The following is a 23301-nucleotide window of genomic DNA, read 5'->3' as shown; positions in this document are numbered from 1 at the left end:
TATTCTCCCTTCAGAATCTTTCTGCCTCTCATACCAATCCTCTGTATTGCATATACTACTTTGCCTTCATAACAAGGCTCAATGCTTAGAAATCTTTTATAAGCTTCAATCTTTATTGATTACACAATCATTGATTTACCTTGCTGTTCTATTATTCATTTGTATGCTGTCATTTGGTAAATATTCTTAAATGTTGGAATTTTATAAACCAAGTTTTCTTATGTGTTCCCATAATATGAACACAACACTGAAGAATTATAGTGCTGTTGACTGACCAGATAAATTGTCAGTGTTAGCGAAAGCTAATTTAAGGCAGATGATCTTCAGTTTTTTCATTAACTGAAACCAACATCTCTGTTTCTTGTAGCCTTCCAAAGGATTACATATAACAAGCTATGCCCAGCTGAAAATGTACCATAAGAAGAAATGTACTGCTTACATATCTAAAAAATGTTACGGTGGCATTGGACAAAACAAGTCTTTCTTTCGCTTTCTAACACTTAAAATTTTCCTGACCAAAGATAATTACTGGTATGCATGCTAAGGAATTGTGTGGCCTTTAATACACAAAGTTTTTAGAGTTGTAACAACTACTTGATAATAAGTTTGCCCAGCATGTAATATCTAAATATAAGCCTTTTGTCTTAAAAAGATTTTAAATTATGTTCCTAAGTCATATGAATTCTCACAGCCTATTTTGTATTCTTATTTAACAAAGATTTCTTAAAAAATAAAATCAACTCACCAAGCGCAGTACATATCTCCTTGTTGGAGCTGACGTGACAAAAATGCAGTACATAAGACAAGAGCGCTTTTTTCATCACCCTCAGATTCTAAGTTACAGATCATTTCCAGTGCATCTTTGCAATCAACTTCTGAAATCTAAAGAAAAAGCCAACAGAAATATTCCACGAAACGGTTTTATATTAGGATACAGAGCAATATACCTTTGGTTTTTTCATTAGATATTTACAGATTGTTTTCATGAATAAAATACCATTACTTCATACACTATCAAGTCAGTCATAATTTGTCATTATGGGACAAAGACTGGCTGCAGTTAAAAAAAAAAAAAAAAACAAAACACCTTTCTTTATAGCCAGTAGAAATTTACATAGTAATTCTGAGAATATTAAGAAACACCTGAGAAATATTAGGAATATTAAGAAACACTATTTAAGAATTTACAAGCATTTATATGTAACTAACTGATGATAACTATAAGCACTCTCTACCCATTCAATCAGATCTGATCATGAAAAAAAAACTACAGTACTTTTATTTTTTCCCCTTTTATCCACTGATTTAAACAAGCATTAGAATCAACAGAGAGACACAGAGAGGTACACTGCGTATAGACTGATAAAATATGTATCTATTCATGAGGGAAAAATATAGTGTTAAGCATTTTATGTAACTACGACTTTTAAAATTAGCTCACCTCAACTTTCTATAAATCTCCACTATTTTTCTTTTCATATAAATATACTCCATCTCAAAGCTTGCCAAAAGTCATGCATGTGTACATATAACCTAGATGAAGGCAACTTGCTTCATTTAATGATGCACTTACACCTATGATTCTTTTTTTAAAAATTAAAATTTATTACTTCATCACAATGATGTACTATATAAAACGAAGAGACTTTACCTGTAATTGCTACAAGCATCTGCTATAAGACAAGGGATGTGACAAACAGCATACAATCACAAATTACCAGTGTTCCAAAGAATAGAAAGATTAATTCCAACATGGTACAACTGACAGATGGCAAAAAGAACTGAAGACAAAACAGACCATTAGCACTCACGTACCACAGAGGAGACTATGCCTCTCCTAGTTGATTTTCTCTCTTTCATATAATATTGAGTAAGCAAAAATGTGCATATGTGTAAAATGTAATGTGTTTAGGAGTCAATAATTATGTAAATGGAGAATGGGGGTAATCCTGAGGTCAATCTTTGATAATGAGGATAAACGCTGTGGGGCAGTAGATTCACAGGTTCTATTTTACACATTAAATCAGGCCTTTTTAGAAAACACTAAGGGAGAAACAAACAAAAAAAAATCGTGTGTTCAAACATAAATGACTACCTAAAGCAATTATGAAGTTAGTGGAAGAGTTAAGACTGAAATCTAGTCTTGTACTACCCGGTACAGTGCTCTTTCCACTACTCCTCTGTCTGACTCTTTTTCAACAAATCTTTATAAGCAGCTTGATTTAAGCAAATTAAAAAAAGACTGAAGGATATATATTTATAAAGTAAAGATTTAAAAATATCTACAATATGTTAAACACACGGTCAGACATTTTATGTATATTATTAACCATAACTTTCCCACTAGGTAGGTATTATCACTAACATTCTATATACAGATGCTCTGTGACTTACGATGGGGCTACATCCCAATACACCTATCCTAAGTTGAAAGTGCATTTTTGACTTAAGATATTTTCAATTCAGAGTAAGTTTAACTAGATGTAACCCCCATCATATGTCCAGAAACTTACTGAATGTGTATCACTTTCACACCATTGTAGAGCTGAAAAATACTAAGTTGAACCATCATAAACTGGGGGACTATCTGTATGATGAATGTGCTAGTTGAGTGGTTGAGCCACAAATCAAATCATGTCTGGCTGACATCAAAGATCCAAGCTCTGGCCAGACACGATGGCTCACCCCTGTAATCCAAGCACTTTGGAAGGCCAAGGTGGGTGGATCACCTGAGGTCAGGAGTACGAGACCAGCCTTGCCAACATGGTGAAATCCCATCTCTACTAAAACATACCAAAACTACCTGGACATGGTGATGCATGTCTGTAGTCCCAGCTACTCAAGAGGCTGAGGTGGGAGAATCGCTTAAATCTGGGAGGCGGAGGTGGCAGCAGTAAGCTGAAATTGCACCACTGCACTCCAGCCTGGGTGACAGAGCAAGACTTGGTCTCAAGAAAAACAACAACAACAACAAAAAAACCCCCCAAAAAACCAAAAAAAAAAGTTCTTTCCACTTCATCACAATATATTTTATTCAAAATTATGTTAGTTTTAAACAATTACCCTGTCACACTCATGCAGACAAACTGCATTGCCTCCAGACAAACAGCTTGCCTGGTAGATGCTACCTACTACTTTATTATTTATTTATTTATTTGTGAGACGGAGTCTTACTCTGTTGTCCAGACTGGGGTGCAGTGGTGTGATCTCGGCTCACTGCAACCTCTGCCTCCCAGGTTCAAGCGACTCTCCTGCCTCGGCCTCTCGAGTAGCTGGGACTACAGGTGCGTGCCACCACGCCCAGCTAACGTTTTGTATTTTTAGTAGAGATGGGGTTTCACCGTGTTAGCCAGGATGGTCTCGATCTCCCGATCTCCTGATCTTGATCCACCTGCCTCGGCCTCCCAATGTGCTGGGATTACAGGCATGAGCCACCATGCTCAGCCAATGCTAATACTTCTTTTAAAGAAAGAAGGCCTAAGACATTAAGTTGCTTGCTCAAAGTTACGCACTTAGTGGCAAAGTCAAGATGTCAACCTAAGTTTAGCTTCAGAGTCTGTGCTCTTTCCAGAATTCCACGTGCACAGGCATACTAAGGCCATATATTCGTATGCTGCTAAATATGGATTTTTACTTGTTCAGGTTTAATAAAAATCCTTATTTCTTGAAAGTCTGATTTATTTTTAATCTTATCATTTTTGTTGTTCTTCTAAAACCTAAGCCACCCTTAGGCTGGGCCCGGTGGCTCACACCTGAAATCCCAGCTCTTTGGGAGGTCAAGGGGTGTGGATTACCTGAGGTCAGGAGTTCGAGACCAGCCTAACCAACATAGTGAAACCCTGTCTCTACTAAAAATGTAAAATTAGCCAGGCGTGGTAGCAGGTGCCTGTAATCTCAGCTACTTGGGAGGCTGAGGCAGGAGAATTGCCTGAACTTGGGAGGTGGAGGTTGCAGTAAGCTGAGATGGTGCCACTGCATTCCAGGCTGGGCAGTAAGAGCGAAACTCTGTCTCAAGAAAAGTAAAATATAAAAAATAAAATAAAATAAAAAATAAAACCTAAGCCACTCTTGCTGAGTGCTCATATGGTACCAAATTTATCTATTATGTATAAGGAAAGAAATTTACTTCCCCAATGTTATTACTATCATTAGCTTACTCTTTTTTTTTTTTGAGACGGAGACTCACTCAATCACCCAGGCTGGAGGGCAATGGTGTGATCTCGGTTCACTGCAACCTCTGCCTCCCAGGTTGAAGCGATTTTCATGCCTCAGCCTTCCGAGTAGCTGGGATTACAGGCAAGTGCCACCACGCCTGGCTAATTTTTGTATTTTGGTAGAGACGGGGTTTCACCATGTTGCCCAGGCTGGTCTCAAACTCCTGACCTCAGGTGATACACCTGCTTCGGCCTCCCAAAGTGCTGGGATTACAGGTGTGAGCCACTGCACCCGCCCGGCTTACTCTTAATATTTAAAAATATAAATGTGTGATTGCCTGTATTTTTTCATATACATGCAACGTACCAATGGAAACATTTGCTATATTTACTAACACAGCAAACTTCATTTTTCATAGGCATACTAATGAAACAATTTTTATGGTGTACTTGGGATCCTTCATTTCTCTGATTTGCCACTAGATGGCTGTCTTGAAAAAATATGACATTAAGTAGAATGTAGGAATAAGGAAGTCATATATAAAGTAGTAAATGACTGAATTAAAATTATGAAAAGTGAAGCATAGCCACCAATGAACAAGAATTATTTAAAAATCCAAAGAAGCAAAGTTCAGAGATTATCAGTATATTACCTATAGAGGGACTATTCTCTATTGCTTTGACAAATGAGCAAAAATTTAAATACCAGCAAATTTAGAACTCTTAATAAAATACTTAAAACCAATTAGGATGATCTGTTTGCTAAAGACACATTATGCTGAATAAAGTCCCTTTATAAAGCATAACAATTATTTCAAAGATGTAAATAATAATTTGTATGTTTTAACACGGCTCTTTATGCCAAACATTCAAAAAACATAGAACACTATCAACATTTTATATGAATTTACAAAGCATGCTTTTAAAAAGTATTGGCTGTAATCACATTTCAAAAACAGTTTCGTGTATAATCCTAGCAACTTTGGTAGGCCAAGGCGGGAGGATTGCCTGAACCCAGGAGTTTGAGACCAGCCTGGGAAACACAGTGAAACCCTGTCTCTACTAAAATACAAAAAATTAGCCAGGCATGGCAGCGTGTGCCTGTAGTCCCAGCTACTTGGGAGGCTGAGGCAAAATTAATTGAACCCAGGAGGCAGAGGATGCCATGAGCTGAGATCACACCACTGCACTCCAGCCTGGGCAACAGAGCAAGACTCTGTCCCCCCAAACAAACAAACAAACAAACAAAAGGTTTAAAAAATAACTGATTTGCTTATCAAAATAATATTGCTTTCCATATAGAAAATAAATGTTAAACCTGTCATAACTAAGAAAATATAAAATCAAGAGTTAATCAAAATTAACTTTTGGGCTAACAAATATTTAAGACTAATAATCTCTAAGAAGATATTTCACATATTGTTTTTGGAAACATAAATTGCCATAATCGTTTCTGGAGGATAGTTTAAACCTATCAATTTAAAATGTGCTGATTCTTTGATCCAGCAATTTCCTCCAGAAATTTACCCTACCAGTACACTCCCCACAAGGATACACAGATGTATGCAAAAAGCAACAATATAAGTAAGTGTCCACCAATCTGGTTAAAGATATTACAAATCCATACTATGGAATTATGTAGCCATGAGAAATAAGGTTGATCTATATGGAATGATATGGAAACATGTCCACAATAATAGCGGGAAAAGTGGCCAACAACCAGGGAGTGTGTATGTGATTTTAAGTATTAAAAATGCATGTATCTGCATAGAAAAATGTCAGAAAGATTATATATCAAATTTTAATCTTAATAATAATTACCTAGTGGAGTGTTAAATGGGGAAATGAGACAGCTACAGAGATACAAGATAGAAAGTTTTAGTTTTTAAACTTCTATATTTATTTTAATGATAAAATGAATAGAAATATTGGATCTCAACTAGACACTGCTAACTTTATTTTTTACTACTATACCAAGAATCCAGTTCATTCCTTCCAGAAAGGCCAGATAAACACTCATCTCTCCCAGCCCCATTCCTCTGCCATCTACCAAGGCTAGCTGCTATTTCTTTTCTTTTTAAAGAACCTATGATACCCCATAGGTTCTTTTTTAAAACAACCTATGGGGTATCAACTAGCTGCTATTTCTATCACACTGAAAGGGTCCTGGGGAACAGTCAATCCCTTGCCTCACTTGGACAAAGATCTCAGAAAGATCACTACCAACCCAGGCCATTGCTGACTCCTTCTAACAGTCTATTCCCACTATCCTTTAAGGAACACGTAAACAAAACCAAACCTCAAATACTTGTAAGGCAAGTAACGTACATTAATGAAGTGGACAAAGAGTAGGGTGGGCAAGTGAGACAGGACACAGTGCATACCTCTTCTAAAGGGGGGAATGTCTCTGGGTTGGGGACAATAAATCAATAAATCTTAATTCACTCACCTCATATGGAACAATGAACAAGTTTCTAATGTGTTTATAACAGAAACATAAAAGAGCAAGCAATCTCTAAGCAAAAAAGGATTTTTAACAAAGTAATGTTGTTACTTTGTAACAAGGGACTTTAAACAAAGTAATGTTACTATATATGTGTAGACTTACACCTATCTGTCCTGTTCTGCAGTATATGATCTAGTTTTTTCCTGGGATGGAGTATACAGGCCTTAGTGAACCCTGCTTACGAACATGAAAAGTCTTAATTCTACCTGCTTAACATGAGAAGTGGGGGGAGGGAAATAGTTACACATGACATTAGAGGTACCCAGGGTCTTCACAGAGAATTTTCCTCATCACATCAGGAAACAACAGGACTGTTGTTACTCAACTCTGGATAATTAAACCAAGAAGGAACTTAGGCTCAGTATTGCAAGACTGGATTATTCAGAGAGCTGGAAATACAGATTTTCTTTTTTTTTACTGGATTTTTACTTGAGACACAAATTCATAGTCTTCAACTTCAAAGCTAACCCATCCACTCTATGTTTACACAGTCAGTTTCCTAATAGGAGATATGCTTCTTTAGTGAAGGGCCTATGCCTTATTCACCTTTAAATCCCACCTCCCGTCAACTTCCCACCAATGCTTATACAGAAAAAATCATTCACTTAATACAAATCTGTGGAAGTGGAAGGGAGGACAGATAGACTTTAAGGGCAGGGACTGAACTGATAATAAAAGCTTTCATGGCATTGAAAAATATGAGATGTAGCAGCACAATAACTAATGATTTTTTTAAAAAAAGTTACACACATGTCAAAGGTGATTTCAATAAATTTTATACATCTGCAAATTAACTTATCTAGTTATTTTGAACTAATAAGAAAATGTCAGTCTTCTATTTTGCTCTCATATATAATATCAATTAAAAGGTCAATTACCTGTAATAAAAGAAATAATAAAGAAAAACATATATAGACTAGTCGAAGTCCAAACTAATAATGATATAATATCCTATGCTACAGACCATGATTCTACTCCATCTAGCCTACAAACTGTCTGACATTACTCTTCCCAGTACCCTCAATATCCTCACATAAGAAACCCAACAGGTTTATTTCTAATCTTGGTCCAAGCCTACCACTTGCCTTCCTACTTGTCTATTCTCAAGGAAAAAAATATTACACAATCGTCATTACAAACCTCATGTGGCACTGAGCTTTCTGTATGAGCTATTCTGCTTTGAGACTGATGACAATACCTCTCGGTCTAAGAGGATCATGCAAGCTCTATTAGTTTACTCCTCTGTCTTATATCTCAACTTTTCCCTTAACATATCCTTATGTTTTGCCTATAATCGCTTTGTTTTCCTCTCTATTGCTCTGGAGTCAAAGGGTATGTATATTAGAGATATAAGACACTTGTACACAATCAGTGCCCACTGAACACTGATCAACCTACTATAGGTGTTTTTGTTTTATGTTTTTGTTTTTTTCAGACAGAGTCTCACATTGTTGCCCAGGCTGCAGGGCAGTGGCGTGATCTTGGCTCACTGCAACCTCCGCCTCCCAGGTTCAAGCAATTTTCCTGCCTCAGCTTACCAAATAGCTGGGATTACAGGTGCCCACCACCATGCCCAGATAATTTTTTGTATTTTTAGTAGAGATGGAGTTTCACTATGTTGGCTAGGCTGGTCTCAAACTCCTGACCTCGTGATCCGCCTGCCTCGGCCTCCCAAAGTGCTGGGATTACAGGCTTGCCACAACACCCGGCCGATCTACTATAGTTTTATCTAAATTTTTAAAATATACACACCCTGTTTCTTGATCAACAACTTCTAATTCTCCTACCCTGTCTCCAACTTCCTTTTGAAATTGTGAGTCCCCCAAAATGCAAAATTCCCATTTGGATCATGATTCCACTCTCAGAATTTTGTAGTCATAAACTATACAAATATGTGAATACTATGCTTTATACCAAACTAGAAGCGAGAACACAATGTCTAAGAGAAAATAAGGTTTTACATTAAATATGCAAATAAATATGTACTCAAAATTATATATAGCATAGATGTGCATATACAATATAAAATTTATATGACTTATCTCCAAGTATTCCCAGAGATAAGTCATAAAATTTCTACAAAGTTACTTAAATTAGCCAGTTTAAAAGATCTTCAAGTATCTTGAAGTCAGACAAGATTGAAGTTAAGGCCCAAAGCTGACAAATCTAGATATTCTACTAAACTGTTAAGCCACCACTATCTTCCCAACAATTTAGCCAAAGCATTTAACAGATGTATATTATTTAAAACAGAAACTAGGTGCAATCAGTTTACATATAATTCTAAAAGTTGCTTAGAATCATGTTGCCACCACTCAGGAACATACCAAAAATGTAAGATTGACAATGATCTCTTCACTATCTAAGAGAAAAGGAAATCAAAGACATTCTAATTAAAAATTAATTTCTCAACTTAAAAAATAATTACTAATGAAAGAAAACATACTCACCTCTTCAATTAACTTTTCATTTGGTGATGATGTACAAAGACAGACAAGGTAAGTTTGCTTAAAACTACCTTTTGTACCAATCTCTGGATGGTCAGAACACAGCTTTGCTAGAGCAGTTGCTTGACTTAACTGATGTATTTTGATTAGGTGTTTAATTCTCATATCCAACAAGATGGGACCCTCAAAAGCTAAAAATTCATTCACTTTAAAAAACAAGACATAATAGATTATTAACATTTGGTAATAACTCGTTTGCAATACAAACATTTATAAGAAATATTTTTAAACATAGGAACTAAAATGCTTCTTTTTTTCAATTTTCTATTATTGCTAGTAAGGCTATCACAAAAGACTTGACCTTATAAGCAAGAAGAGATTATACTGCTAACTTTGAAAAGTTAAATACTTTTGGTCCCTTACATAAGGGATCATTTAGAATGAGCTGAATAAACTTGATGATGAAAATAATTCTGTGTTAAATTCTAATAGTCAATGTTATTAAAATTACACTAAATTTTTTTCCTACAGCAGTTATTCTTCAACACCAGCAGCTGGCATCCCTAAAATCTGTAATGCTAGGGCATTACAACCTTACATGATGAGTAACCACAAAAAGCTATTGGAACATTACAGAAGAAGAGATTCAACTAATATTTTGTTCAATATTGATGGTATATTTTCCATTTTACAAAGCTGAAATCTAACTTTTAAAAATAGATGTTTTAGAATGAACCAAAATATCTATAGAAAAATAAATAAGATGGGAGAAAAGTTTGCCAAAGGATAAAACTTCTGTGGGTTTTATGTCGTTATTTTTAAAACGTCAATGAACAAACTCAAAACAGTCACTTATTTATAAAACAATTCTACTTTGTTCAAACCTCTGACTATCCCCTAGTGCTAGTTTGGTCATCTACAAATAAGAATTAATATTTTTATTTTTCGTACTTATGAAGGAGAATTTAAGTTTTAACAAGTGCAAGTTTAAATTTTTCCCTAAGTGTTCTTTACCAGAATAGAAATCATGTTTAAAAATTTATTTGGCAATGGCTAGCCTGAAACCTTGGGAAGGCTTTTAGTAATAAAATTTAAAATGCCCTATGAATAAAACACACTATCTTCTCTGCTTGTTAACATACTGAAAGATACGTCTGGTAAGTAATTTGCAGGTTAGAGGATAGAAAATGAGAAAAGATGTTCTTTCCTTCTTGTAATATCCTTTGTTTCCCTCTAGTACTTTTATTTTTAGATCTAACTGTACTCCACTCTACTATGAAAAGATTCTTCTATAAAATGCTATGATCATGGCTCCTCAGTATTAAAACCATAAACATATAAGCAATATAATACAAGATCTCAAATCTAATCCTTTTCTTGAAGTCTAGACCTTTTTACCAGCTACCCTCTATTCTTTACATTACACTAAATCAAAAGGCATAAAGCATAAGCACAGATAAATAAAGCATATGTTTCTGGTGCCTCTGACTATTATGTCTTTATGAGATAAAGGGCATTACTTTTCTTTTTTAAAGTTGCATTATCCTATTAGGACAATTATATTGCAGTTACAGTTTAGTTCACTGACAAATCAAAAGATGCTAACTATAAGATTTAAAAAAACAAAGTTATAATAAAGTTATTCTGGCTATAAACACCTTTAGTTTCCTAATTCAACAATTTTCTCCAAAGGAAACTCTAGAGATATAAAGTCTGGGAATTACTGCAATGGGAATTACTGCAAATATTTCCACAAAAAAGTCATAATCAACAGACTCTGAAAGATCATGGTGAATAAATAACTTAAAGGTGGGAAGTATTTAACAAAACTGATGGTCCCAATCTCAAATAGGCCCTACATTCTCAAATAGCAGCATTTAAGTTAGAATGACAAATTGTGTAATTTCTGCATTAAATCAATGTAGAAAAATATTAATATTGCAAATTTCAAAACCATAGGCTTTTGTTTGTCTCTTAATGATGGGAAACCACTGCCACACTTAGGGCAAAATGGATTTCAAAAATACACAGAATATTTGAGTAGAAGGAAATTTACAGATCATTTTGTCTGCTCCATCATTTGGCAGATGAGTAAACTGAGGCTCAGAGAAGGCAAGTGACTTCCTAGGGACATAAAGCCAGTTAATGACATAACTAGGAGTAGAATGAGTCTTCTAACTTCTAGCTTTATACAGTGTGAGATACGAAAAAAATTTTTTTTTTCTATTTGACTACTGGGTCTACTTCTCATTAGAATGGCAGCTTTCAGCAGTAAAAACCTCTGAAGTAGCATCAGCCTTTAAAGGAAGATAATTATATATTCTGAAGTTCATGATTCAAATGGATCGAAAGTGATTACACTCAATTCAGTCCTATTGAAAGCTCACTTCTATCCCTCTACTTCTTCACTACTTTTTCCCCCACTTCCCTGCATCTTTCTCTATTTCTCTGCAATCCAAGATGTTTTTCCTTATAATGTTACAATATTGCAACAAAGACTGTTTTCATGCTTCTCAGACTTATCTCTAAGTAGCCAGCATATCAAATTTCACTCCCTAGCCTGCTTTTCCCACCGGCATCCCACAAAAGTATAAAATATTTGTAATTTTACTGATGTGGCACCTTTTCATGTTTTCTCCATATTCACAGACTTCAACAGAAAAGCAGGCTTTACTATATTTGGGCCTATCAAGAGAGCTATGTGACACAGATAACGCTACTTCACATGGCAATGTAAATAAATGATATTTAGCCAATTTGATTAAAAATGTAAAAGAGCCTTCTTTATGCCACTGTCTTTTTTTTTTTTTTTTTTTGGTACGGAGTCTCGCTTTGTCACCCAGGTTGGAGTGCAGTGGCACGATCTCAGCTCACTGCAAGCTCTGCCTCCCTGGTTCATGCCATTCTTCTGCCTCAGCCTCCCAAGTAGCTGGGACTACAGGCGCCCGCCACCACGCCCGGCTAATTTTTTTGTACTTTTAGTAGAGACAGGGTTTCAGCGTGTTTGCCAGGATGGTCTTGATCTCCTGACCTCGTGATCCGCCCACCTTGGCCTCCCAAAGTGCTGGGATTACAGGCATGAGCCACCGCACCCGGCCATGTCACTTTCATAATATTAAAAGGAAACTACTAATTCCTACATTAAAGATAATTAAATACAAAATATGAGTTGATTTTCTGTGAGAAATAATTACACAAGAATTAACTGTGTACTATGTACAACAGGTTACACTAGCTCCTAGATTCCCCCTAAAGTGGGGTCAACTCATTTACTGGGTTCCTATTCTCATGCTCAGATTTGCACAGGATTTCCTCTGCAGCATCTTTAGCTGTTTGAAAAGCATCTCAAACTCAGCATACGAAATCTCTACACCACAGTTTGTGTCATCTCCACATTTCCATCTATTCAGTTGTGCTCAAAGCAGAAACCTGAGTCTGTCTTAAAAATGCTCTCTCCTACCTCCTTTCTACCCAGATGTCAATCTATCATCTAGTTCTGTCACTTCCAATGCCTAAATACTCAATTCCATTAACTCTTCTCCATCTCCACTTCCACACTGTTCCCCCAACGCAACCCAGCCCAAATCACTAATCAGACTATTTCCTAGCAATCTGCTAGTCTTCTCCATCTACTCTTACCACCTCCATCACTTCACTAGAATCCAGGGTGCTTTTGGCATTACTTTAAAGCACACACTTGATTGTCTTCCCTGTTTAAAACCTTCTAGTGGCTTTCCCTTGCTTTCAAAGCAAGGATCACTTACCCCTTTTAAAAACACTTAATCTGTATTCTCTCTTAGAAATAATTCAGCAATTAGGCCAGGCACGGAGGCTCACGCCTGTAATCCCAGCACTTTGGGAGGCCAAGGTGGGCAGATCACCTGAGGTCGAGAGTTCGAGACCAGCCTGACCAACATGGAGAAACCCCGCCTCTGCTAAAAACACAAAATTAGCCAGGCGTGGAGGCGCATGCCTGTAATCCTAGCTACTTGGGAGGCTGAGGGAGGAGAATTGCTTGAACCCGGGAAGCGGAGGTTGCAGTGAGCCGAGATTGTGCCATTGCACTCCAGCCTGGGCAACAAGTGCAAAAACTCAGTCTCAAAAAAAGAAACAATTCAGTAATTAGGCAAGAAAAATAAAAGACATCAAGTTGAAAAGAAGTAAAATCATCTGTTAGCAGATGACATGATCTTATATGTAGAAAGTCCTAAAGACCCCATTTAAAAACTACTGCAACTAATAAGTTTGGCAAAGTTGCAAGATGTAAAAATTCACATAAATATCAGCTGCATCTATACACTAACAATGAACAATTCAAAAAGGAAATTAAGAAAATAATTCCATTTACAATTCCAACAAAAACAATAAAATAGGAATAAAGCTAACCAAGGAGGAGGCAAAAGACCTGTAGACTAAAGATTATAAAACACTGCTAAAAGAAATGAAATGCATAAATAACTGGAAAGTTATCTTGTGTTCATGAATGATGAGACTTAATATTAAGATATCCAAACTAGGCAAAGCAATCTACAGACTTAACACAATCTCTATAAAAATCTCAATGGCATTTTTGTTTTTGGCAGAAATAGAAAAATGCATCCTAAAATTCATACAGAATCTTTAAGTCAAAATAACTGACAAAGAACAACAAAGTTGAAGGTCTCACACTTCCTGATTCAAGATATATTACAGAGCTCAAGTAATCAAACACTGATGATAACTGGCATAAAGACAGACATGTGGACCAATGCAATAGAAAAGAGTCCAGAAATAAACCCTATCATATATGGTCAAATGATCTTTGACAAGGGTGCCAAGGTGACTCAATGGGGAAAGAACAGTCATTAGATACCTAGATGCAAAAGAATGTAGCTGGACCCTATTCCTGCACCATATAAAAACATTAACTCAAAATGGATTAAAGACTTAAATGAGAAAATTCAAAATTACAGAACTCCCAGAAGAAACCATAGGGAAAAGCTTCATGACAACGGACTGGCAATGATTTCCTGGCTATGACACCAAACATGTCATAGGCAACAAAAGCAAAAATAAAACTACATCACACTTAAAAAACTTTTATGCAAAGGACACAATCAACAGAGTAAAAAGGCAACCTTTTCACCAGAGTGAAAAGGAATGAGAGAAAATATCTGCAAATCATATCTCTGATGAGGGATTAATATCAAGAATATATAAAAATATCTGCAAATCATATCTCTGATGAGGGATTAATATCAAGAATATATAAAGAACTCCTTTAACTCAACAATGACAAAAAACAAACAATCCAATTAAAATATGGACTAATAACTTGAATAGATATTTCTCAAAAGATAACATACAAATTGTCAACAAGCGTATGAAACATCACAAATCATCAGAGAACTGCAAATGAAAACCACAATGAGATATCACCTCACACCCATTAGGATGACTACTATGAAAAAAACAGAAAACAAGTGTTGGTGAAGATGTGAATTAACTGGAAACTTCATACAATACTGTTAGGATTGTAAAATGATGTACCCTCTGTGGAAAACAGTACAGAAGTTCCCCCCAAAATTTAAAATACAGCTACCATATGATCCAGCTATCCCACTTCTGGGTAGAAACCCAAAAGAATTGAAAGCAGGGTCTTGCAGAAGTGTTTGTACACTCATGTTTATAGTAGCACTACTCACAATAACCAAGAGGTGGAAGCAATCCAAATGTCCAAATACAGCAGATAAATGAATAAGCAAAATGTGGTATAAACATACAATGGAATATTATTTGGCCCTAAAAAGGAAGGAAATCCTTTCACATGCTACCACAGGGATGAATCTTGAGGACATTATGCTAAGTGAAAAAAGTCAGTCATAAAGAGAAAAATATGGTATAACATTTATATATGGGATCTAAAGTACTCAAAATTACAGAAACAAAAAGTAGAATAGTGGTTACCAGGGACTGAGGAGTAAGGGAAAAGGGGAGTTGTTGTTTAATGGGTATAATTTTCACCTTGGGGTTCAAGATCAAAAAGTTTTGAAATATGTTTACAGCAACGTGAATGTATTTGACATCACCAAACTTAAGAATAGTTAAGATGGTACATTTTACCTTGTGTTTTTTTACCACAATTAAAAATATATTAAAAAAACACAATTCAGCATCGTTGGAATCCAAATTAAGACATTTAATTAATCCAAAAAAATCCAAATTAAGACATTTAATAAAACACAATGCTTCAAGCTCTACAATACTGGTTGCCCACAGAGTCTAATTTAATTGGTATGAGGTAGGGCCCTGGCACTGGTCTATCTAAAACCTCCCCAGTTAATTCTAATTATAGCCAGGATTGAAACTACTGCTCATGGTAACTTCCAAATGACCAATTAGGGATAATCAACCTTGACCCCACCTCTTCCCCTTTCCTGAAGAAGGATGTCACATTTTCAGGAAACAGAATTAACTTTTAAAGATTAGAAAGTATTTCATATCATAGATGAACCTAGTCAGTATGCCACAATTTTTTCACAAAATGAGATTTAACTATGAGTGTCAGATTTAACTAAATTCTGACAGATTTTTCCACATGACATTATAAAATATACCCATTAAGGCCGGGCATGGTGGCACACGCCTGCAATCCCAGCACTCTGGGAAGCCAAGGCAGGTGGATCACCTGAGGTCAGGAGTTCGAGACTAGCCTGGCCAACATGGTGAAACCCAGTCTCTACTAAAAATATAAAAAATTAGCTGGGCATGGTGGCGCATGCCTGTAGTCCCAGCTACTCGGGAGGCTGAGGGAGGAGAATCGCTTGAACCCAGGAGGCAGAGGTTGCAGTGAGCCAAGATCACACCACTGCACTCCAGCCTGGGCAACAGAGGGAGACTCTTAGCTCAAAAAAATGTATATATATGTATTTAAAAAATAATGTACTAGTCTGGGATGTTTAAGAAACCAAAGAATGTGTTTAAAACTCCTTTTTAGTAAAAATGAAAACTTTGCGTCACATAATTAATTACTTATATTTAATTATAAAATAGTAGGGTATAATCTGCATGTAATCAGATCTGACCTCACCCTATTTACCTGGGCAACATTAGTTATCGTTAGCTCTCTCCTCCCATCCCCTCTCCTGCTAAAATATTACTGCATCTTAGGTATGCTAATATCTAGCAAAGAGCAATTTCTCCATGTACACTTTAAAATGCAAAGTTTATTACTAAAATAAGGGCTTATTTCCGACAAAACCATGAATGATTTATGAGTATCATGGAAAATCTTAAGCTTTAGAAACTTCCTTTGAAAACAAAAGAGTTCTGGGGGGGGGGGGAAGAGAACTGCAGTGCTCAAGATGCAAGAAAGGACTGGCAAGCTGACAAAAATGCAATTTACGCAATTGCAAATTAACCCAATATAGAAGTAGAGGGAAAGTGCCTAAAAAATTCAGTGTGACTATAATAGGGAGTTGTCTCAGAGCTTAGATTTTAAAATAATACATACAAAAGAAGGAAACACAGGTTTAAGACCAAGGATGCACCATGAGTGTCAGACACCTGGTGCTAACAACCTATGCAAAATGTTAATAAAGCTAAAACCCAAGATGATACCTAACTCACCAAAAAAGCTGAGAACAATACAACCGAGCATGGTGGGACCTTCTTGGGAAAGTCTGCTACTTGGGTCTGATTATGTACTATTTATGATAGCAAAGAAAAGCATATTTCCTCTACTCTTACTCTACTCCTTCTTTGATAAGCTTAAGATTTAAGAGTAGAACAAACCATAGAATAAGTGAAAACAGATGGCAAAATGTAATTTTCAAAACGGGGCTGATGGTACTTCTTGCAAAACTGTAGAAACAGCAACAGATGTAATCCTGAATAAGAGTTTAAAAATTAATTATATTAAAAAGATGGGTTGTGATTGTTCAGAAAAAGAAGTGTGACTAGTAAGAGCCAAGACGAATTCACTAAACATAAATTAAGTTACACTTTTCACAGAAATTCATCTCAAAATGGATCATATACCCATATGTAAAATGGGAAATTATAAAATTTCTAGAAAAGACCATAGAAAAATCTATATGGCCTTGGATTTGGCGATGAGATTTTAGATAAAATACCAAAAGCATGATCCATGGAAGAAAAAACTGGGAAGTTGGACTTTATGAAAATGTAAAACTTCTGCTCTGTAAGTTGCTCTTAAGAGAAAGGACAAGCCACAAGAGAATTCTTTCACAAGAGGGAAAGAAAAGATTTGCAAAACACATATCTGAAAAAGAACTTGTACCCAAAATATACAAAGAACTGTTAAAACTCAACAATAAGAAAACAAACAACCCAATTAAGAAATAGGCAAGAGATCTGAACAGATGCCTCACCCAAGATATACAGATGGCAAATATGCATATGAAAAGATGTTCAGAATCATTTGTCATTACAGAAATGCAAATTAAAATAACAATATGATATCACCACATGCCTATTAGAATGGCTAAAATTCCAAAAACAGACAATACCAATTGCTGGTAAGGGTATGGGGCAAAAGGAATTATTCATTGCTGATGAGAATACAAAATGGTACAGGCACTTTAGAAGACAGTTATTTTTTCAAAGTCAAACACAGTCTTACCATATGACATAGCCATCATACTCCTAGGTATTTTCACCCAACTGATCTGAAAACTGACATTCATACAAAAACCTGCATGCAAATGTTTATAATGGCTTTATTCAAATCACCAAAAACTGGCAGCACATACATCAAAAACTAGCATCCATTACATGGCTGTACCACAGTTTGTTAGCCATTCACCTTTAACAGGTGAATGGATACTGTGGTACAGCCATATAATGGAGAATTATTTAGTGATAAAAAGGAATGAGCTAACAGTTCATTGGTTTAACAGACACGTAAAGCCCTGGATGAATGTTAAATATACAATGCTATGTGAAAGAAGCTTAAATGAAAAGCTTTAATTACATGACATTCTGAAAAAGGCAAAACTATAGAGGTGGAAAACAGATGAGTAGTTGTCAGGTGTTTGGGAGAAAGCTGGATAGGTGAAGCACAGTTGATTTTTTTTTTTAGGGAGTGAAACTACTATGTATAATACTGTAATGGTGGACACATGACACTATTCATTTGTCAAAACCTATAAAGCTATACAACACAAAAAGGGAATCTTAAGGTATGCAAATTGAAAAAAAATTATTTAGGAGGTTCAGGAAGCCCAAGATGGAATACAGAATGTAACAAAATAACTGTATTACAAATGTATGAAAACAACCTCACTTTGAAAGGAATGGAGAAATAAGGTGCTGACCTAACTAACTTTGGAAATGAGTGGAGAATGTAAGAATAAAGTAAAAAAGAACTGTACAAAAGCACTGTACTGTAATTAATAAAGCTTTTCCCTATAGGGGTATAACAGGAGTAAGTAAATGGATGGCCAATGCTGGAAGAAGTTAGTCTGAAAGGCTACATACCGTATGATTCCAATTATATGACATTTTGTTGAAGTGGGGGATTACAGATTAGCAAGGGAAGGAGGCTAGAATGATCCTTGTGTTAATGAATTAGACTTGGAGACATTAGTAAGAATTCATATTTAGTTTAATATAGATCTTGGTTTCTAACACCATTCTCCAATAAAAGGAGCAAGTCCTCTCTAGAGAAATGGGTGATTCCAGGACTCAGGCAGGAAATACACCAGATGAACCTGGAGCATATTATGGTGCCAGAAAGCAAGGAAGTGGTCACACAAAAAACAAAACCCATGACAAGGGACACAAGAGTCAAAGGAAAAGAGCTCCCATGCCAAAGCTGGAAGAAATTGAGCAACAAAATAAAGTGCATCAGATTATGACCAAAGTATAAAATAAATATATATAAGGCCATACTAATATAAAAGACTGATTTTAAAAAAATAAATAGGGAGGAGACAAATCTCCTGTGTAGAATTCCAAATAACATGTAGATACTGCTTCCTCAAGGAGGTGCAGCATAACTTTCCACTTCAAGTATGGGTTGCACATAGTGATTTCATTCTAAAGAATACAGCATGGAAAGGGAGGAAAGAATAACTTCATAGTGGAGAAACCTGACACACGCTACCATAGCTAGGTGGTCTAGGTTCACACAAACAGTGATAAGTCGGCTGGGTGTAGTGGCTCATGCCTGTAATCCCAGCATTTCGGGAGGCCGAGGCAGGTGGATCACTTGAGGTCAGGGACTTGAGACCAGCCTGGCCAACAAGGTGAAACCCCGTATCTACCAAAAAATACAAAGAAGTTTAGCTAGGCATGGTGGCACATGCTTGTAGTCCCAGCTACTCGGGAGGCTGAGGTGTGAGAATCGCTTGAACCCAGGAATTGGAGGTTGCAGTGAGCTGGGATTGTGCCACTGCACTCCAGCCTGAGGGATGGAGTGAGACCCTTTCTTAAAAAAACAAAAAAAACCCCAAAAACCCAAAAAACCTCAAAACAGTAATAAGTCATGTTGACAATATATACGCTTTATATGATGTGATGACAATGGTACTTTACCTTTCTGGTCTTCCTTCTCAAAACCCACAACCCCAGTCTAATCATGAGAACAACATCAGACAAATCTCAAATGAGGGACACTCTACAAAATACCTGACCAGTACTCCTCAAAACTGTCAAGGTCATCAAAAACAAGGAAAGTCTGAAAAACTGTCACAGCCAAGAGGAGCCTAAGGAGACATGACGACTAAATGTAATGTGGTATCCTGGATGGGATCCTGGAATAGAAAAAGGACATTAGGTAAAAACTAAGGAAGTGTGAGTAAAGTATGGATTAATTAATTAATAACAAAGTATAAATACTAGTTTATTAATTGTGACAAACGTACCAAACTAATGAAAGATATTAATGATAATGAAAACTGGGTGTAGGGTATACGGAAACTTCACAATTTTTCTATAAATTTAAAACTATTCTAAAATAAAAAATTTTATGTAAAAAACAAATTAGGTCAGACTAACCTCAGTATTGAATAATCTTACATAAGAGAACTTTAGGCAAACACTTGTCAAAAACAATGAAAGTCTGAAAACCTGTCACAGCCAGTTTTTCACAGTCACAAACACTTGTTATGGTCTTTCACCAAATCCTTATAGATAGAAAAGGAGAATCATGGGCCAGTATTATGGGAAAATAGGTATATTTGATAAAACAATAATAATCAACGGATATGGATGTAAGAACTAAAGGCAAGCAGAAAGATTTTTGTAAGTATCCCAGAAGCTTGATTTCTGGACATGACCTTTTTACGGTTATGATGAAGAACCTGGATGCCAATATGGTATATGAAAATGAAGTCTACAAAATGAGAGGAAATTGGGAAGGACAAAATCCTTGAATAACAAAATCAGGATTAAAAAGAATCTTGACAAGTTGGGGAGACAGAATGGATCTAATACAGTAAAATTAAACAGGAAGAAAAAGGTAATACACTTGTACACCAAAAGAAAAAGTATACAAATGTAGATTGAGAAGACATAATTAGAAGTTAGCATTTATTTTTTAAAAATTTTAAATGATTTTAGTAACCTCATTGAGTTGTGAGAATTACATGGCTGCCCAAAAAGGTAATGTCATCTTAGGTTACATTAACTTAAGTATAAATTGTTAGCATGAAGAGAAAGAGGATACCTGTGACCTCAAAACTGGCCAGATCATATTTAGAGTACAGATGAAGTGCTGAGATTTACACATTTAAGAGAACTACAAAAACATAAAATGCACTCAAAAAGGAGGAATCACGATTGTAGATTTATAATCAAGCCACATCAAGGTTTTTAGTCTACAAAAGAAGACTCCCATAAATATATACACCTACTATATATCCACAAAAATTAAAAATTAAAGAAAAGAAGACTAAGTGTAGACACGATGGCAATCTTTAAAAATCTCAATTGCTACCAAGTGAAAGAGAGATTTATACTTTACTATGGCTAGAGGCAGCACCAGGTCCAAAAGAAGGAAACTCCAAAAATTAGTTTTCAGAATTTTCACAATGAAGATTTTCTAATTGCAGGCTAAGAATAGACTGAACTACATAAGTACCATACTCTAGAAGTGTTTGAGCAAAAGCTAATTTATCAGTGATGTTTTAGAGGGGAATTAAAATTGAGTAACAAATAATTGAGCATTAAGTACCTTTCCAATCCCAAGATTATGACCAAAGAGAGGCATAAGTAATATTTAAGTATGCCTAAAGTTCCTTTGATATTCAAAACCATCTACTTGACTTGCATTGGTTTAGTTATTAGAGCTACCTCACTCTAGGATACTCAAACGTTGAAGTGAAACCACTATCTCTGAGTCCTGTCCACCCTTACTCTCCCAAATTAAAGAGTATTTCTTGGTTGAGCTGGGCTTTAGTAGCTCCAAAATCAGTCAATTGAAAAAAATAAACTAAAATAACTCAGAATTAATCAGATTATTCACTGTTCAAATACTACATCAAAACTTCAAAAGGCTTCACTATAAACAAACTAATGAGTATAACCTATAGAGGTATACTCATTTTCTGAGCTCTTATTCTTCTCTTCAAACTTGCTGCAGGCTAGATTATGGCTGCAAATCTCTCAATCATGTAACATCTCTCTGGTTGCTTCATGAGCTGTATTGTATTAGTTTGGCTACCTACAATCCATCTAATTTGTGGAAACTCCTCCTGGCTGCATAGTCCTAATTATTCCAGTGGCATGACAGATGAAGGTCAAGAAATAAAGCAGCACAGAGATGGGCAGAGACATTGGTTAACAGATACAATGTTAGGCACATTTAAACAAGTAAAGAAATCAGGCACATTATCTTTTCAAATAAAGTTGACATCTCTGCTAGGATAAAGGTTCCTTTTTCCCACTTTAGCATAATATGTGAATTTAGCAAAATGCTGTTCAGAAATTGACAATGGGACAACAGGGCATAATGGGAAGAGGCTGAGGTCTGATTTTAATTCCTGGCTCTGCCTCTCATCACTGGTAATGTGGTATGGAAAAAATACTCATCTTTCTGAGCCTCTATTTTCTCATCTGAAAAATAGGGACAATAAAGATCCTACCTTTTTCACAGCATTCACTATGATGGTTAAATGAAACCATGCATATAAAAGCACTTTCCAAACTGTGAGGAACTTGTAATTTGATATTATTACTAATATATCACATCTAATATTTCTAAAAGTTGACAAGATCAGAAAGTATAAGTTGGTGCCAGAAGTAAAGCATGCTGGTATTAATCTATTGGGAATAAAGTTAATATGGCAAGGCAAAAAAAAAAAAAAAAAAAAATCTAAGATTCTCAACTTTTTTTTTTTTTTTTGAGACAGAGTCTTGCTCAGTCGCCCAGGCTGGAGTGCGGTGGCGCGATTTCGGCTCACTGCAAGCTCCGCCTCCCGGGTTCACGCCATTCTCCTGCCTCAGCCTCCCAAGTAGCTGGGACTACAGGCGCCCGCCACTACGCCCGGCTAATTTTTTTGTAATTTTAGTAGAGACGGGGTTTCACCAGGTTAGCCAGGATGGTCTCGATCTCCTAACCTCGTGATCTGCCCGTCTCGGCCTCCCAAAGTGCTGGGATTACAGGCGTGAGCCACCGCGCCCCGCCGATTCTCAACTTTTAAATGTATTGTTAGGCTGGGTATGGTCGGTCATGCCTATAATCCCAACACTTTGAAAGGCTGAGGTGGGAGGATGGCTTGAGCCCAGGAGTTCGAGACCAGCCTGGGTAACACAGGGAGACCATGTCTCTACAAAAATTAGCTGAGTGTGGTGGCATATGCCTGTAGTCCCAGCTACTCGGGAGGCTGAGAGGATCACTTGAGCCTGGAAGGTTGAGTCTGCGGTGAGCCATGATCACACCACTCAACTCTAGCCTGGGCCACAGAGCAAGATCCTGTCTCAATAAATAAGTAAATAAATAAATGAATTACTATTATTAAGTAATGAAAGGATCTCCTTCCAAGGTCTTGAGAACACTGTAGCTAATTTTTGGATATCCATGAAGACAGGGGATAAAGATAAACCTCTTGTGAAAGCTAAGAAACAGGTACACTACTAGAACAATCAAGAAAACATGGAGAAAATGGTGGAGACGGAAATCAAGTAGGAATAACCAACCTAAAGAGAAGTTTGAAGATTGGCTGGGAAGGCTTTGGGCAAATATCAAAGT

The 23301-nt window shown here is 36.2% G+C and overlaps 1 protein-coding gene across 2 annotated transcripts in view; it reads right to left on the bottom strand.

Moving 5' to 3' along the window:
- ZNF292 (zinc finger protein 292) overlaps positions 1-23301 on the bottom strand; it is a 105964-nt gene that overhangs the window by 19977 nt on the left and 62686 nt on the right. The window contains exons 1-3 of one of the 2 annotated variants that reach the window (XM_050788054.1): positions 19740-19827; positions 9111-9313; positions 746-882 (exon numbers count right to left, since the gene is read on the bottom strand). In XM_050788054.1, the coding sequence (XP_050644011.1) occupies positions 746-882; positions 9111-9272 (299 nt within the window). In that variant the 5' untranslated portion in view covers positions 9273-9313; positions 19740-19827. Of the gene's footprint in view, positions 1-745; positions 883-9110; positions 9314-19739; positions 19828-23301 lie in introns of those variants that run through there. The other variant, XM_050788053.1, reaches the window with a different exon arrangement.

Source organism: Macaca thibetana, chromosome 4 (genome assembly GCF_024542745.1).
Source record: "Macaca thibetana thibetana isolate TM-01 chromosome 4, ASM2454274v1, whole genome shotgun sequence".
Classification (NCBI taxonomy): domain Eukaryota; kingdom Metazoa; phylum Chordata; class Mammalia; order Primates; family Cercopithecidae; genus Macaca; species Macaca thibetana.
This window is presented reverse-complemented; position numbering and strand designations above follow the sequence as displayed.